Here is an 18,588-nt window from a genome sequence, read left to right on the forward strand (position 1 = left end):
TCTTATGGTATAGCTACAGTAAAAAAATGTTTTCTATTCATGTCTCTTTCAAATATTGAAAAAGACAAAGCAGGCCGAAAAAAATGGCAGAGAGGGGCTAATTGCAGCAATGAAGAATATTCCTACAGTTATAAAAGGTAAAGTAACCTACAGATGATTCTCTTGTGGCCATTATTAACATGATATCTGATAGAAAGTTTTAAATTCTACATGGCAAAATAATATAACTTAATATATTAATATACTTTGTCCACCATAAGAAAATAGCAGACTTGGTGGCTTAAACAGAGAAATTAATTTTCTCACAGTTCTGGAGGCTAGAAGTCCTAGGTCAAGGTGCCAGCAGACTCAGTTCCTGGTGAGGGCGTTCTTCTTGGCTTGCAGATGACTAACTTCTCTCTGTCCTTACATAATTACCTCTCGAAAGGCCGTATCTCCAAATGTAATCATACTGGAGATTAGGGCTTTAATGTGATTCTTGTTGGGGGGGCATAGTTCAATCTATACATGTAGTGTAATGAAACAGTACACAGCAAGAAATAATGTCAGGTAATGGAAAGGATACCTAATGGAGAAATTGGGGAAGGACAGGGAGAACTGAAATTTTAAGATTAGTTTCTAAATGCTATGATGTGCACCTGTGTGTTCTTAAGAAAAAAATATTACATGTGTATCCAAACCTTTTTCCTTTTTAATGTTGAGTTTGAGTGTAGCAAAATTGTCAAACTAGAATGAGCATCTGCATATTTAAGTACAGTTGGAAATACTCTTGCTCATCATGAATACATTACTAGATGCAAATGGGACAAGAAGTTAAGTCATTTGTTATATTTTTCTTTTGTAGTCGATGAAAGCACAGATATTAATAACAATACCTGTAATGATCTCTTTATTTGTAGCACTGTTGAGAATTTCTAGATGATGAGAATTAATTGGGATATGGTTCCTGTAGGAAATGGCTTTTTATGTATTGAGGGAAAAGTCTTACATGTAAATCAAGTCATGCATGAAAAATCGTTACCCTATCACTTAATGTATTCCCAAATACTTTATTTTATTAGGTTGGCAGTAAAATTAAAACACTTTGGATATTGCAGCTTTATGAGTTGATTTACTCATTTTCATGAAATTGGTTCAATAGGAAATGTAGTAGATAAGGAATAATCTGTCCTACTTTCCTACACTGCATTTAATATCCAAAAATGGCTTGAATTCTGAAATAGGTTTTCTGAATCTTCTTTCTTGCTTTTCTCTATTGTGTCTGTCCTGCTTAATTTGGATTCTATTCCAAATTAAGAAGCAAAATTAATGTTTGGTTTACCTTTTGTAAGCAATATATGAGTGAAATAAATTGCTACAGAATACATTACCAAACCAAAGTTTACTAGTATAGTATTGAAAACTAAATAAAGATGGCATTCAATCACAAAGATCATGTGAATCTCCTGAGAGTAGATGCCCTGTATACAAAACCATTTTTCTAAATTCTGTCAATGTGTGAAAATATCTGCATTCATGAACATCTGTTTTCTGACATAAAGTACATTGTAGTAAACATTGCTTCCTATGAAATGACTCAAGGCTAAATTTTGTATTGCATGTAACAGTGCAAAGTACTAGATCCAACACTGTCTTCATGACCAAAAAGAAAAATAAAGTTACCCAGTATCCAGTTGCTGATTCCAAATCAAAGGACTAATGAATTATGAAATAAAATATAAAAACTAAGTTTTTTCCTGTTTAAAACATGACTACCACCATTATGCACATTTGTATTGTGTTCAGTAAAAATATAATTGAATTATTTTTCTAGCACTTTGTTTTTCTAAACCTCAGCCCATTTCATTCATTTATGTTATCTGCATAGTCTTTGTAGCCATTAGACCTTGTAACTCCTTCTATAGAAGGAGAGTACCAATTGTTACAGCTACACATAGATATTTTGACATGATATGGGGGTTTACGCTAAAGATTTATGGACAGGTTTTAAAACGTCCTTGCATTGGGTACAAAATAATCCATTTTTTAAATTGAATATTGTTTTGCTCCAAACGAGTATAGAGAGACCAGATGAATACAGACAAGTGTATTTTCCTTTACGGGAATAAAAGAATATGTACTGTTTTTATCATTGCCATCGTTAACTTTACATCAGGCCTGACTTAAATAGCTAATATAAAGGACAGAAAATATACTGATGTTTGCATTTCTTTTAATTTTATGCCATGAATAGGTCATAGACCATAGTGCTGCTTATGTATAAGATATCTGTGCTGATTGGGGAGCAAAGGAAGGAAGAAAGGAGGAATGGAGATAGGGACAGAAGGAGAAAAGCAAAATAAATCTTCCATGATTAGAGAAACTTCTGGAATTGTATTTTCTGATTGAGTTTATTGTGACTTTAATCAGAAGGAGAAAATTTGTCATTCATGATTTTTGGAGAGTGACAGTAGCATGGTTTTTCAGTCTCTGCAAATTGCCCGTAAAAGGAACATATTGGTGGCAAAAATGAAAAATCGTGGACAGTATCTGAGACTAAGATTTTAAAGGATCTGAGGTACTCTGGGCCTTATGAATGCTCACCCTTTCCAGCCAAAACTTCCTTCCAGGGCAAAACTCCACACTGAGCCTTGTCCAAACTGTGGGAAATAGAATCCAAATTAAGCAGGACAGACACAGTAGAGAAAAGCAAGAAAGAAGATTCAAATAAAAGTATGAGAGAATAGAGTTAGGTGATCTCACTGTAATTTTGCGTATCTCACAAAAATAGCAGATGGGGAACTCTAGAGCTATGAAATTAGAAAAACTATCTGCCTGAGATAAAATAAGCAACCCAAGGATCCTGGTCAAGTCCCATAAAACTGCTGTGTAAGAACAAAAGAGAATAAGTAGAATAACATTGCTATAGAAGATGAAAGTTTATCCAAAAGACATTCCCACAAAATATGAAAATTATAACTTAATTGGTTATAAAACTTAGGAAAGAGTTCAGATTTTTCAAAAATCCAAAAGTATCTGAGCGACAAATACAAGAATTAGTGCCTTTAAAAAACAGCAAATGGAAAGTATACCAGTAAAAAAAAAAAAAAGAAGTCAGAAAGAATTGAAGAAATTCGAGATAAAGAGATGAGGATTTGAAGATAGGCAAACAAAATCCAGCAGGGGTCCACGAGAAAAGAAAAACAATGCAATATAACAGACAAATGCTAAATAAAAACTACGCTTAACAACACTTCTGAAATAATAAAAGATGTGAGACTACATATTGAAGGCCATATGTACCTTAGAAAATCAACTCAGAACAGCCAACGTGAAGGCATAGTTTAGTTAAATTATTGGGCTTTGAAGAAAGGCATATTTTGGCTATCCAGACAAAGACCAAGTGACTTAAAGGGGAAAGAAAATCAGACCATCATCATGCTATTTGAAAGCACTGCTTTATGCCAGAAGAAAATGCCATAACATTTGTAAGGGGAAAATAATGTGAACCAGGGATTTTATGTTCAGCCAAACTGCCTTTCAGATAAAAACTGCAGATAAACTGTTCTCAATATCTAAAATCTGTTTTCCCGGGAGTCTTTTTATAGGAATCTTCTAGCTTTAGATATGAGCCTCAAAGTGACTAACAAAACATCAATGGTGGGTAATATAGAAATAAATATAAATATTCATTTGTATGGTTTAGTGCACATATATATAGTTCCTCCCTTTCTTTATGAGCAGAATCTAAGAACAATGGTACCCCACTAGTAATGAGCATTCTTAGCCTCTGTTCTTCTTTCAAAGTATCATTGTCCAATAAAAGGAAGCAGCACTCCTTAGAGACAAGATTGATGGACAGGGAAAATACAAGATGAGCCTGGAACATCTTGGAATGCCAGAAACTAAGGACGTGCTCAAAAAAGAGTGCGGGCAAATCAGTAGGACACAGGTGCCACCTGGGAGGAACCCCCAGTGGTGAAAGCAGAATCTGTTTTAGTGACAAATTTATGTTGAGATAGATTTTAAACCATAGAATAAAGTCATAGAATATCCATGACTTACATTAAGTACATAATTGGGTAAATAAATAAATGGAGTTGATTGGATAGCCCTTACTTGCAGGACAGTATCAGTTAATTGATATATAAGGAATGAGGGGCATAAAAAAGTAACCATCAAGAGAAACACTGCAGCAATAATTGTTTCAGGCAAGATCTCTAACAGATGGTAGAATCAGTGGATCAAAGTTTGTGTGATACAGGATTATTAGCATGATCTCAGAGTATCTCCCAAAAGATAATTACCTCTTACAAAGGGAAAAATGGCTAACTTGACAGTGGAGTAATCAGCCCACACCACCTTAACCTAATACTCAAGGTATTGACATGTACCCTCTGATAAAATGGACAGTGTCTCGTCTATGGAATTTTTGTCAAAACTGTATAATTTCTATCTAATCTTGAGGAAACAAGCCTATATAAAGAGGTATTCTACAAAGTAACTGGCAGGGTCACAAGAAACAAGGGAAGAATTGAGGAGTGGTCACAGATGGGAGGCAAGTAAGGGAGTGCTAGAACAAAATGGATCCTCAGCCAGAAGAGATACTCAGGGAAAACTGGCAACACTGTAACAAAATCTGTTTAACAGTATTTTACTGTTACTAATTTCCTGTTTTTGATAGTTGTACTGTGAGTATGTAAATTTGTAACTGTAGGAAAAATAGGGTGAAAGTGTTCTAGAACTAGTTTTGTGACATATCTGTAAAATGTGTTTAAGTATGGAAAATAGGTTTTAAAATATATGTCTAAAATTATTTCAAAATTAATTTTGAAAGAATGTTGGATGAAAATTAAGTTTGTAGTTACATTTAACTAAATATAAATGACAGATACAAGAAAGAATATATAGTCTTTAATGGCTATGTGCTTTGACAGTGGAGATAAAACTAAAATGGGAAAAGAATGTCAAAAGGACATACAAAAACTTTTCAACTTTTTATTAAACAGTTTTGGTCATGGTGCTGTCTGTTCATATGACCAGTTTTCTTTTAGAATCTTTAGGTTTTTCTTACATTTTAAATGGCCTCTTAAGTATATTTATTAATCTTTCTTCAATGACCTATACCTTAGCATCTGGTAAATGAATCATGTTCTTGCCCAAATCTTGCTTTATAAATTGGTCAGATAAACTTTGAAGAATTTTACGCTAATTGTTTCACAATCTGTATAAAAAGACTTCCTGTTATTAAAAGCTATGTCTTAAAATATTACAGATGTAATCAGCATTTAGGGTAGAATTTGTTGCTGTGAAATTTCTTAAAAATGAAGCTTGCGAGGCACTTCACATGATTCTTGGAATCTGTTATTGTTATTGCTCATTTGGCCTATTCAGTTTTTTTAATTGTAGTCTGAAGATGTTTGTCTTACTGCAGATAATAATCCATTATTTTCCACAAAGGGATAGTCCATTAGACTAGCAAGACAGATAGATTGGTAAATAAATAAGTAATTCTGGGTAGTAAGTGTTATTCTAAAAGCCTATATAAAGCAAAATGCAAAAACAGGAACAGGGTAGTTAATTTTTTCTAGTGAAAAATTCAGAACTATAAAATGGAGTGACATTTTATTTTAAATGAGCTTGAAGGATCTAAGATTTTGCTGATAAAAAATAATAATAGCCAGCATTGAGTGCTAACCATGTACCATCCTTCTGTAATTATTAAAAACCCTAGGAGATGGTTAATGGCACTTTAATTGTTTTACAAATTGGGGAAGTAAGGAATGGCGAGGTAAAGAAAAGAAATGGTTTTCTAAGCATGTTGACAGGATTTAAAATGATGGCAGCTTTGGGAAACACTGAATTTTTTGATGTGGCTTAAGTTTATGGTAAGAAGGGCCCACATGAGCAATAACAATAATAATAGATCCCAAGAATCATGTGAAGTGCCTCACAAGCTTCATTTTTAAGAAATTTTGCAGCAGTTCCTTGGGTAGGATTTTTATTTCAGTTTTAGAGAGTTGAGAGTCTAAAGACACTCAGAAACATTAAGGTAATTTTCCCAGAGTTTCACAGTTGACAAATGTAGGAGTGGCTTGAGAGCTGTGAGGTTTGTCTGACGCATGATCTTCTTAATTTTAATGAAATAGTTCAAATAAACACAATAGCATAAAACACTTGCATATTACTAAAAAGTGCTCTAGGTTAAAGAAAAGTTAGCCAGTTAATACTGCCCTCACGTTCATTTTCCATACTGTTCCTTCTTCTCCAGGTGCAGCCACAGTCCTGTGAATCATTCTTACACATGTTTATGATTTTGCTATGTATGAATGTAGGCATACACTACATATGTTATTCTGCATGCTTTATGAGTTCTACAAGTGGTGTCATACTGCCTGTTGCCTTGCCGATTGCTGTCCTTCTTCATCATTCTGTTGCTGAGATTTATCCGTATTGATCTGCATAAATTCATTTGTCTTATTTTTACTTGCTGTGTAGTAGTTACTTATCCTTTCTCCTAATTTGAGGGATATATAGGTTATTTCTGATTGTTCAGTTTTAGAGCAGTGCTACCACAAGTACTCATGTATGTATTTCCACGCAGTTGTATGTAAGTATGCTTTCAGAATTTACTGAATTACAGAGTATGTTTCTTCAGGCTTTAGAGTGGACGTTTTCAATTGCTCTTTGAAGTGTTTGTGTTAATTTACACTCTTACCGTACTTATATAAGATGTGAGCAGACTCTGAAACCACTATGCTGTTTTTAAATTTTCAAGTCTTGTCTTAGGAGACGATTATAAGGAAATTAAGCCTCGTCAGAGATTAGTTACCTTTTATTCACCCAACAGATGACAAGCCCAAATACATTAAGTGGATATGGATTAAGTTGGTGAGCATGGGAAAGCAAAATGTACCAGACAGGACTGCATTTTCAACATGTTAGTTTAAACAGAGTTTTTATTTTTTTCTTTAAAAAAAAGCCAAGTGGTAAGTAGTCCAGATCTTGTTCAGCAGCTACATGAAGCCATCAAGAACCCTTCCTAGTCTGCCATCATTAGCATGTTGCTTTGAGTGCTCCAGGTATTGTGTGCAGACTCTGGACAGAAGTAGGGAAAAGGGCAAAAGACATAGATCAGCTGAACCCTGTAAGTCTCACCCAGTAGACTTCCTCATGGATTTCATTGGCCAGAACTGGGTCACAAGACTTCTAGCTATGACATCTAAAGAGGCTAGTCCTTTCCTGAGCATAATCTGAATTTTGTTAGAAAGAAGAAGAGATAGATACTGGATAGGCAACTAGCAATGTCCCTCGCTGTTAACTTATATAGAACATTCAGTGTTTCATTATATAGAGATTCTAGTTGAAATGGTTAGGAAAGCACATAACAGGCGATCAATAAATATTTGTTAAGTAAATTAATGAATCCACTTTAAACGCCAATGGTAGATAATACTTCTCTTAAATCACTTCAAGTTTGTGTTGCTGCTACAATTTTATTTTTTAAGTGGATTTTTCCTTGATTTTTGTCACTTCGGGTTTCATGTTTCTGACACTCATTTGCATCCTCTTTTAAAGTTTCCTTTTGACAAAAATTTGGGAAGTGCTTGTATAACTGAATGACTGTTTTATCAATTATGATTGTGCTTAAAGTTCAATTTTTATTGTGGTTCTTCTGTTCTCTGTGCAGTTTTAGAGACACATCCATGTAATCTGGGGGAGCTAGACTGATAATTGTCATGTTTTTCTCTCAAATACAAAAATAACAAGGATTTAACATTTTTGAGTTAAGAGAAATAGAAGCAGTGAAGAATAATTGTCGAGGTCATTGGTCCAGCTGCTTTATTTACAGATAAATGAGGATTAGAGTTTGTGACATACATGAATATACCACTAGCTGAATTAGAATTAGTAAACATAGAAGTCTTGAACCTCATGTTATTCCTCATTTTATTTTGTCATGTGTTATCAAATCAAAATCAGTTCAAATAATTAAAAAGAACTTTTTCAGTCACTACCCTCAAATAAAAACATAGTGTCATTTTAACCTTAGGCCAGAGTCACAGTGAGATTGTGAGTTGCTTTCTGAACCAAAATACATATAAGAATATTAAATATTAAACTCTTAGTATTAGGTTGAAGTTATTTTTAAAGATGATAACTTATATTTTAATTGTTAACCAAGGTGTTCTTTTAATTAGATTTCCTGATATGTTAACTAATCTCAGTGAATGGGAATTTACTAAACCTGCCTCATCAGTGGGTAAGGGAAAGCATACAAATTAGATTACTATTATGTCTTTAATTATCTTAGTGGCATGCATACATTAAATCACTGACAGTGTAAAGAGGAAAGAGCAATACCGATATTCCAGTCTCAGATTCTGAATGGCCCTCAGTGGACCTTGAATTTTTTATTTGCAACATGATTGAATGTAAAATAAATGGTTAATAATAAAAAATACTCACTCTCAAAGATATACTGAATTCTCATTTTTAAAAAACATGTCCTACTTCATTGTACTTCTGTTCATTCCATTTTATTCCCATGAACTACTTTGTAATTCTGACTGACTTATCAACTTAGCAGGAAGCTATTCAGAAATTTTTGTAAAAATACCTGTCTTGGTAAAGTTTCATTTGGAACTGAGGTTTTTCAGTTAAAAGTATAAGGTAAGGTAAGTTGATGAAAAATGTAGGCAAAATTAGTACATAATGAATTCTGAAAGCACTGGTCTCAGATTCTCTGAGTACTAGTTCACAACATATATGCAGTCTCTAATCCCATTCAAAGATTGTGCTATTTACTACATATGGCTTTTGTTATATTTATATTTACACTAATAGGTGCTCCATAAAAGTTAGAAACGTATAGCCAGTATGGGAGAAAGAGGAATTGACAGATAAACCTAAATAATTTCTTTATAAAATAAAAACTTCTGTAACATTCAGTGAAGGCATTTTTTAAAGTAATCTGTACTATAACCACACTGAGGAGTGTTGTAGAATTAAGTCAAATTTCAATAAAAGTCATTTAATATCAAGAAAATGCCAATGTTTCAATGAAAAAACAAGGCAACGTGATTCCAGCTTTGTCAAAAATAAACAAGACTAGAAAGAAGTAACCTAAAATATTAAGTGATTGCCTCTGTGTGTTAAGATTATGGACATTGGTTGTTGTTTTTTTTATGGGCATATTTTTAATTTTCTGTACCAGAATTCTGTTACTTTTACAACTGAATAAAACATAATACAAACATTTTCCCACTGCCATGTCTATGTTACCTCAATGAACTGAAGTGCTTAGTGACCTGTGAAGAACAGTTGTCAGTTTTTAAAATAAATGTGATCTGTTGGGAATGTTTTATGTAGTATCTTTAGTTTCATATTTTTAGACATCACTTAAGTTTGAATAAATTATTTAAGCCATAAAAATATTTGCATTCCATTAAGAACACTGAAGCTAAAAGTAAAGTACAAACCTCAGTCTTTCTAAATAACAGGTTTTAGTATCTTGAAGTTGTGCTCAGAATTGTTATTTTTCTTCACTGTCACATTTTTTTTACTGTCAGATGTCCAATGACAAAAGCCACATCTTCTAATTAAGAGAGAAACTTAAAGTGGAAATGTGCATTGTATTAAGCCTTTTATAGTTTAACAGTGTTGAGTGCTTAGATTCATGTAAACTTTTTTGATTTTTAGAGGAACAGAAGGAAAATGACAAGACGAAAAGTGAAGAGCAACCGATAGGTTCAGAAAATCATTCTACACGCAGTGCTGTAGAAGAGACTATGAAAATAGAAAAAGAAGATGAAAAGGAACTTGTGAAACTGCCAGTCATAGTGAAGCTAGAAAGACCTTTGCCAGAAAGTGAGGAAAAAAAGATTGTCAAAGAAGAAAGTGATTCCTTCAAGGAAAATGTCAAACCTTTTAAGGTCGAAGTGAAGGAATGTAGAGCAGATCCTAAAGATACCAAAGGTAGCATGGAGAAGCTGGAGCCTGAGAAGATAGAGTTTGGCAGCAATGTTAAACCTCCTCAAGAAATTACTGAGAAGTCTACTGAAGAAACTGAGAAACTTAAAAATGACCAGCAGGCCAAGATACCACTAAAAAAACGAGAAATTAAGCTGAGTGATGATTTTGACAGTCCGGTCAAAGGTCCTTTGTGTAAATCAGTTACTCCAACAAAAGAGTTTTTGAAAGATGAAATAAAACAAGAGGAAGAGACTTGTAAAAGGATCTCTACATTCACTACTTTAGGACCTGAAGGGAAACAGCTGGTAAATGGAGAAGTTAGTGATGAGAAGGTGACTCCAAATTTTAAGACAGAACAAATGGAGACAAAGTTTTATGACACAAAGGAAGACAGCTGTAGCCCCTCTAAGGACAGAAGTGTCATCATGGAGGGAAATGGAGCAGAGTCCTTAAATACGGTCATAACAAGTGTGAAAATAGGTGATCTTGAGAAAGAAGTGGTCCCTATAGGGAAAGATGCAGATAGTTCAATATCAGTCTTAGAGACTCTGGGTCATAAAGGGCAGGTAGAAGGAACTTGTCCTCCAGAAATGGAAAGTTCTCTTGAGACTTCTGAGGTAGCAAAGGGTCTCTCTTTAAAAACTGCTTTGTCTACCACTGAATATTGTTCCATGAAAGTTGAAGATAAATCTCCCAAAAGTAAGAAGGATAAGCGCCCACCAGCTCTAGATTGTCTTGAAAAGTTAGAAAAGTCCAAAAAGACTTTTCTTGATAAGGACACACAAAGATTGAGTCCAATACCAGAGGAGGTTCCAAAGAGTACTCTTGAATCAGTAAAGTCAGGCTCTCCTGGGGCAGCTGAAACTTCTCCATGGTCTAACATGACTACCCACTGTGAGAAGTTAACCTCAGAAAAAGAAGTGCTAGCATGTCAGAGCACATATCCCATTGAAGGTCAGTCCCTGGAAAAAACAGACCCAGAAATTCTAAAAGAGGATTCTGAATGTGTAAAGGTAGAAGTGGATAATCTGGACAATACCCAGACCTCTGGCACAGAGGATCCTTCCGGGACAAAGGGTTCTATGCAAAAAAGCAAGTATAAATATAAATTGATTCCTGAAGAAGAAACCACAGCCTCACAAAATGCAGAGATTACTTCTGAAAGGCAGAAAGAGGGCATCAAATTAACAATTAGAATATCCAGTCGGAAGAAGAAGCCAGATTCTCCTCCAAAAAGTCTAGAAACAGAAACCAAGCAAGAGAAGACAGAAAAGGAAGAAGAGAAAACCAATGTAGGTCGTACTTTAAGGAGATCTCCAAGAATATCTAGGCCCACAGCAAAAGTGGCTGAGATCAGAGATCAGAAAGCTGATAAGAAAAGAGGAGAAGGAGAAGATGAAGTGGAAGATGAGTCAGCAGCTTTACAAAAAGCAGACAAAAAAGAACATTTGAAAAAAACAGAGAAGGATACAAATTTGAAAGTAAGCAAGGTAAAATTTCTCAAAAATTTTTAATTTTTATTAGAAATATTTGGCTGTAAATGCAGCTTTTTGTTTTTGGCTAAAACAAGTCATTCAAAGATAACTACAATGAAAAAAATCTTTCTTTCTGTATCTAAGAAGTTCTTTCAGTAGTTATCCCCAGACATACAAGCTTGTTGTCTTTTAAACTTTTTCTCTATTACAGGCAGTATAGGAATATATTCTCTTGGAAACTATTCAAGTAATATCCAGCCTGTACAATTTAAAAAATGAAAATTTCCCATAAACACTATTTCACAGTTTGGGATACAGCTCTTTCCCAATCTTTTATCCATTCATTCATGTGTAGATATTTACTCAATCAATTAAAAAATAAGTTAAATAAAATATGTTCATTTTTCTGCAAGTTTTTCACTTAAAAAGTGTCACTGAATTCTTGCCATGACAATAGGTGCAGTTAAGTACAGTCTACCTTTTGGTTATTAATGGTCACATAGTATTCCACAGTATGGATGTACCTCAGTTTATTTAACCACTCCCTTGTTAATTGACATTTAGGTTGTTTCCAATTTTTCACTGTTACAGGCAATGCTGCATTGAAGATCCTTTTGGACCTAAGTGAGTATTTCTTTAGAATAGACACCAAGAATTGGAATTGCTGGGTCAAGGGACATGTGTATTTTAAGTTTTGATAGCTGTTGCCACATTGTCTTCTAAAAAAGGCCCTGTTAATGTACCCTGTCATTACCATTGTATGAGAGTATCTCTTCCCCCCATTTTAATCATTAGTCTTAGGAGCCAGAGTTCTTTTTCTCTGACCCTCTCATTTTAAGCAAAATCTTGTACAAGTCTCTGCCTAGTATATGGGAGTTTGTTATAATTAAAAGTGCTATCTCTTTTTGTGATTTAAGTGATCAGATTGTTCTTCATTATAAATGATCCTTGGTTCTCTGAAATACTGAATTTTTAATTCTTTACCTTAAAAAATATAAATTGATTTCTGTTTATATGTACATACAATACAAACTTACCCTTCTGTTGTTAGAAGAATTTTGGTCTTTGATGGGGACTTATATTATAGGGATGAATCGTAATATGACTTAAAAGACTGTGAAACCAGGCAATAAAAAAGTTTATAACATTATAAATTTATTCTCTGAATAATACATTTTTTAAGTTTGTCTGGATTTTTATGTGGACTTTTGACCCACTAAAATTTTTTATCTTCATTGCTTATATGGGAATTTAAAATTTTATATAATCGTGTGTGAGCATATAGTCAGTGCTCTGTTGTGCATCCTTTAAAATATACATGGCCTTTGACCCAGAGTCCTCTTCAAGGAATTTATCCTAGCCATAGAGGTGTGTGTAAGCATTTCTATTGATAAGAATGCCTTGTTTATGAAAGTGAAAAAAATGTGAAACTACCTAAATGTCAATAGGGGATTAGATAAATTGTAAATTGTGTGATAGCATATTATACATTTACAATAATGATAAAATATTTAATGACTAAGGAAATATGACAATGTTCATAGTAACTGCTCCTCAGAAATAGAAAAAATAATGGAACTATATACCATACTTAAATAAAGCTACAATAATTTTCCTTTTCTTCATTGTATATTGACTAAATATTCTGTAATGGGAATGTAATCAGAAGTTTTTTTAAACATTCTTATTATAACAAATTTTCCCAGTTTTTTATATTTTTTGCTTTATAAAAAACAAGGTAAAACCCAAAGGCAAAGTTCGGTGGACTGGTTCTCGAACGCGTGGCAGGTGGAAATACTCCAGCAATGATGAAAGTGAAGGGTCTGACAGTGAAAAGTCATCTGCAGCTTCAGAAGAGGAGGAAGAAAAAGAAAGTGAAGAAGCCGTCTTAGCAGATGATGATGAACCGTGTAAAAAATGTGGCCTTCCAAATCATCCTGAACTGGTACGTACCTGACCTAAATTAACAATATTTGTGTTAGTGGCATGCTGTGGTTCCCCAAAGCAGCCTCTTTTGGGTTTGATGATGATCTGAATTTAAAGCAGAGCCTGTGTGTGCAAAATAACCTATATTTCTGTTTCTCATGTAAAACCAATCTTGCTTTCATTCTACCTGGTTTATATATTGTTATTTCTTTTCTTTAAGGATGTACTCCTAACCACACAAATCAATGAATTTATTCAAAGGTTTTTAGTTGTTCTTTTTTTTTTTAATTTTTTCTTTCTCTTTAAGTTACTTTATAATGATATTTCTGAAACACCAGCTCTAAATATGTAAGACGTGAGGGCCTTCTTAACTTCCTGTGAGAACATGTAAATCACATAGTAAACTAACAGGGCTCTAAACTTTAGCAAATGGGCAGTTCTAAAAAAAAATTTAAGAGAATAAATTATAGGCCAGATGTATTCAGTAAGTTCTTCAAAGATAACCTAAATCAGGAAAACCAGTTCCTAATCCATGTTTGTTGTTTACAGTGCTTTCTATAAAGCCTATTGAAGGAAGTGCTTTCTAAAAAACCAACTGAAAAAACACTCTTGTTATGCTTAAATTCTGTGCAACTACTCTGTTGTTTTTAATATATTTTACTTTAAAGGCAAGCTCCAACTATTAAGTAGAAATGTAAAAAAAAATGCCTCAACATGGGTAGAATTGTATAGAGCAGAAACTTTTTGAGATCTCTGAAGTCTGGAAAATTCACATGAAGTGGTTCTCCAAGGCTCTTTTTTCCTAGAGAGCACTGTGGTGTGATGGGAAAAGCGTTGGGCCAGACAGACTTGGATGCAGATGCCGCTTCTACCACTTACCAAGTGCTCTCTTCTCTATATCTCAATTTCCTCATTGTAAAAAGGGGATAATACCACATACTTCTTGGAATATTGTTTTTAGTAAGTTGTGTAAAGCTGCCTAACAGTTCCTCACATCTACTATGTACTGGTTTAAAATTAACTGTGGCTTACTTATTCGTTTCTTACTGTTAAAATCATGTATGGAAACTAAATTCACCAGTGAAGTTTATCCATATCCCAGTAGTGTCAGAGAGCTCTGTAAAAGATAACGTTTAGAACCAGAGACTGACTTTGGTTCTAAGAAGAACAGATGTCAAAACTATGCTAAGAAGACCTGTCTAAGCATTTTTATGATCATCAGGCTATAAAAATTAGGCCAAGAGTTTTGTGTGGAGAAAGGTCAAGAGAAGATTTGAGGTAAGTATATTTTCTGCTCTCTAAATCAAGTAAAAATCAAAACCTGTATTCTTCCCCTACCATTTCCTGTATCTTTTTAAACTAAGAGTATGTTTTGACTGAGGCAGCAATAGATGTTAATAAAAAGGGGGTATAAGGAAATGAAAAGTAAAATGACATGAGCAGAAATGACATCAAGGAAATGAAGGAAGGTGCACCCTTCTTGGAATACACATAGGATTTTTATTTATTTGGTCATGTTAATAACTGCTCTGAAAAATCACATTACTGTGCCAAATAATGACATTGGAAACATAATATCTCAGATGTAGATTTCTTATGCCAAGTGTTTAAAGAGGATAATTCTCAAATGAAAATGTTAAGCAAGGATTAAACATGATGGCAGCATGAGAAATGAGGCAGAAACCTCCTTCCAGAACCACATACAACACAGAAATACAATAAATACAAGTAATTCAGAAAGAGCGACTGGAAAGAAGACTGCAACAGATGGCCTACATCTGGGGAAAAGAGAAGACCTCACAGAAAAGGGTAAAGTAGCAAAGCCACTATCCAGCAGGATCCAAGCCCTCCCCCAATCCCAGCTCACAGGCATGAGGAAGATAAATGGAGCCGGGAGGTAGTAGAAGCCCAGGACTGCTAAACACCCACCCCTGGAGATCTACTCCGGGAGCACTGACCCACATCACATGGTGCTCTGGAGATTAGAGGGATTGGAAAACAAAGACAGGTGGAATATTCAGAGAGACTGAGATTCCAGCCACTTGTGAAGAACAGGTACCCACAGCAGGCCACTCTGGGACACAAGAAAGGCAGGCACTTTGAAAGACTTCCCAACAGTGAGAGGGCTGCTAAATGGGCAAGGAATGCACAGTGCTTCCTGCTCAGGAGAAAGGACAGATGGATAAAATCGTCCTGGTATGCTCAGTCCAGCAGCTTGGGAACTTTCATGAACTTCAGGCGATCCATCCCCCAGGCTAGCAATGCAGCACTGAGGCCACCCACTGTGATACGCAGCCTACTGCTCCTTCCTCCAGGCCAGCACAAGCTGGCAAACCTGCTGCTCCCACCACCATGCTAGACCAGCCAGAGGGCAGCACCACCTATGCCATCTACAAGGGCATAGCATAGAGGCTTAACCTGTATGCTTGGCCAACTGGCCCAGCAGTGGAGCAGGCACTGGAGCCGGGAAGCAGGGAAGAGGTCTTTCCTCCTGGCAGGCATGGGTGCCATGCGCCTGTGACCCCCAGCATCACTTCAGAGGCAGGGAAATTCCAGAGAGTAGAGCTTCTGGGCACTAGAGGGTGCCACCGGCACAGTTATTATTCCATAGTAATCATGAGAAATATGAAACAGCAAAAAAATTTTGTACAAATCACAATCTCTCAAACACCAGAAAGAGGGCTCAGTGAAACTGAAATCACCAGTCTTTTTGGTAAAGATTTCAAAAAATCATGCTCACAGAGCTAACAGAAAAATATTCAAGATCTCAGGGAGTACTTCAATAAAGAGATAGAAGCTTTGAAAAATACAGTATCTGAAATGAAACATACAATGGAGGGATTTAAAAGCAGATTAGATGAGGTAGAGGAGACAGTAAATGAAATAGAAATTAGAGTACAGGAATAGATAGAAGCTGAGGCACAGAGAGAGAAAAGGATCTCTAGGTATGAAAGAATATTAAGAGGACTGTGTGACAAATCCAAACAGAACAATATTCGCATTAAAGGGGTACCAGAAGAAGAGAGAGAAGGGACAGAAAGTCTCTTTGAGGAGATAATTGTTGAAAACTTCCCCAATCTGGGGAAGGAAATAATCTCTCAGGCCATGGATGTACACAGATCTCCCAACACATATAATAATTAAAACAGCCAAGATCAAGGACAAGGAAAGAGTATTAGAAGCAGCCAGAGAGAAAAAAGATCACCTACAAAAGAAAACCCATCAGACTATCATTAAACTTCTCAGCAGAAACCTAAGAGGCCAGAAGGGAGTGGCATGACATATTCAGTGCAATGAAACAAGGGCCTCGAGCCAAGAATATGCTAACCAGCAAGATTATCATTTAAATTTGAAGCAGGGATTAAACAATTTTCAGATAAGCAAAAGTTGAGGGAATTTACCTCCCACAAACCATCTTTACAGTGTATTTTGGAGGGAGTGCTCTAGATGGAAGCGCTCCTAAGGCTAAATAGCTGTCACTAGAGAAAATAAAACCACAGTTAAGGGCGTAGACCAGTTGAATTGCTAAGCAAATGCAAAATTAAATCAACTATCCACAAAGTCAGTCAAGGGATGCACAAAGAGTACAGAATATGACACCTAATATATGAAGAGTAGAGGAGGAATAAAAGAAGGGAGAAAAAAAGCAGAACTTTTAGATTGTGTTTTTAATAGTGTAATTAGCAAGTTACGTTAGACTGTTAGATAGTAAAGAATCTGCCCTTGAACCTTTGGTAAGCACTAAAGCCTGCAATTGCAATAAGTACATATCTGTTGATAATCACCCTAAATGTAAATGGACTGAATACACCAGTAAAAAGACATATAGAGTTACAAAATGGATAAAAGACAAGACCCATCTATATGCTGCCTACAATAGACTCATTTGAAACCCAAAGACATACACAGACTAAAAGTTAAGGGATGGAAAAAGATATTTCATGCAAATAACAGGGAGAAAAAAGCAGGAATTTCAGTACTTGTATAAAACAAAATAGACTTCAAAACAAAGAAAGTAACGAGACAAAGAAGGACATTACATAATGAAAAAGGGGTCAGTACAGCAAGAGGGTATAACTATTATCAGTATCTATGCACCCAACATAGGAGCACCTAATTATGTGAAACAAACACTAACAATTAAAGGGGGAAATAGAATACAATGTGTTTATTTTAGGAGACCTCAACAAACCACTAACTACAAAGGACAGATAAACTGCACAGAAAATAAGTAAGGAGAAAGAAGCACTGAAAAACACATTAGAACAGATGGACCTAACAGACATATACAGAACATTCCACCCAAAAGCAGCAGTATACACATTCTTCTCAAATGCATATGGAACGTTTTCTAGAATACATCACATACTAGGCCACAAAAAGAGCCAGGCAAAGTCACCACAAAAAGATTACAGATCAGTAGCCCTGTTAAACATACATGTAAAAATAATCAACAAAATTTAGCAAAACAAATTCAAAAATATTTTTAAAAAAATAATCATCCTTTATGACCAAGTGGGATTTATTCCAGGGATGTAAGGATGGTACAATATTTGAAAATCCATCAACATCATCCACTACATCAACAAAAAGGACAAAAACCACATGATCATCTCCATAGATGCTGAAAAGCATTTACAGAATTCAACATCCATTCATGATAAAAATTCTCAACAAAATGGGTATAGAGGGCAAGTACCTCATCATAATAAAGGCATATACGACAAACTCGCAGCCGCCAACATAATTAACAGCAAAAAGCTGAAAGCTTTTTCTCTAAGATTGGGAATAAGACAAGAATGCCCACTCCCTCCACTTTTATTTTACATAGTACTAGAGGTCCTACCCATGGCAATCAGACAGCACAAAGGAATAAAAGGCATCCAGATTGGTAAGGAAGAAGTTAATCTGTCACTGTTTGCAGATGGCATGATGTTGTACGTAAAAAATTAAAAAATCTACCCTAAAACTACTAGAACTAATAACTGAGTTCAGCAAAGTTGCAGGATACAAAATTAATACACAAAAATCTGTTGCATTCCTATATGAAGGAGCTGAGAAACCACTAAAACAATTTGATTAAAAATTGCATCAGAAAGAATAAAACACCTAGGAATAAACCTAACCAAGGAGGTGAAAGACTTATACCCTGAAAACTACAAGACACTAATAAGAGAAATTAAAGAAGACACCATTAAATGGAAATACATCTCGTGCTCATGGGTAGGAAGAA

The 18,588-nt window shown here is 35.0% G+C and overlaps 1 protein-coding gene across 3 annotated transcripts in view; it reads left to right on the top strand.

The window, feature by feature from the left end:
- Positions 1-18,588, top strand: part of RSF1 (remodeling and spacing factor 1) — a 152,475-nt gene that overhangs the window by 100,954 nt on the left and 32,933 nt on the right. For 2 of the 3 annotated variants that reach the window (XM_036895512.2, XM_036895514.2), the window contains 2 exons: positions 9,682-11,444; positions 13,168-13,374. In XM_036895512.2, the coding sequence (XP_036751407.2) occupies positions 9,682-11,444; positions 13,168-13,374 (1,970 nt within the window). The remainder of the gene's footprint in view (positions 1-9,681; positions 11,445-13,167; positions 13,375-18,588) is intronic. The other variant, XM_036895513.2, reaches the window with a different exon arrangement.

This window comes from Manis pentadactyla, chromosome 9 (genome assembly GCF_030020395.1).
Source record: "Manis pentadactyla isolate mManPen7 chromosome 9, mManPen7.hap1, whole genome shotgun sequence".
NCBI lineage: Eukaryota > Metazoa > Chordata > Mammalia > Pholidota > Manidae > Manis > Manis pentadactyla.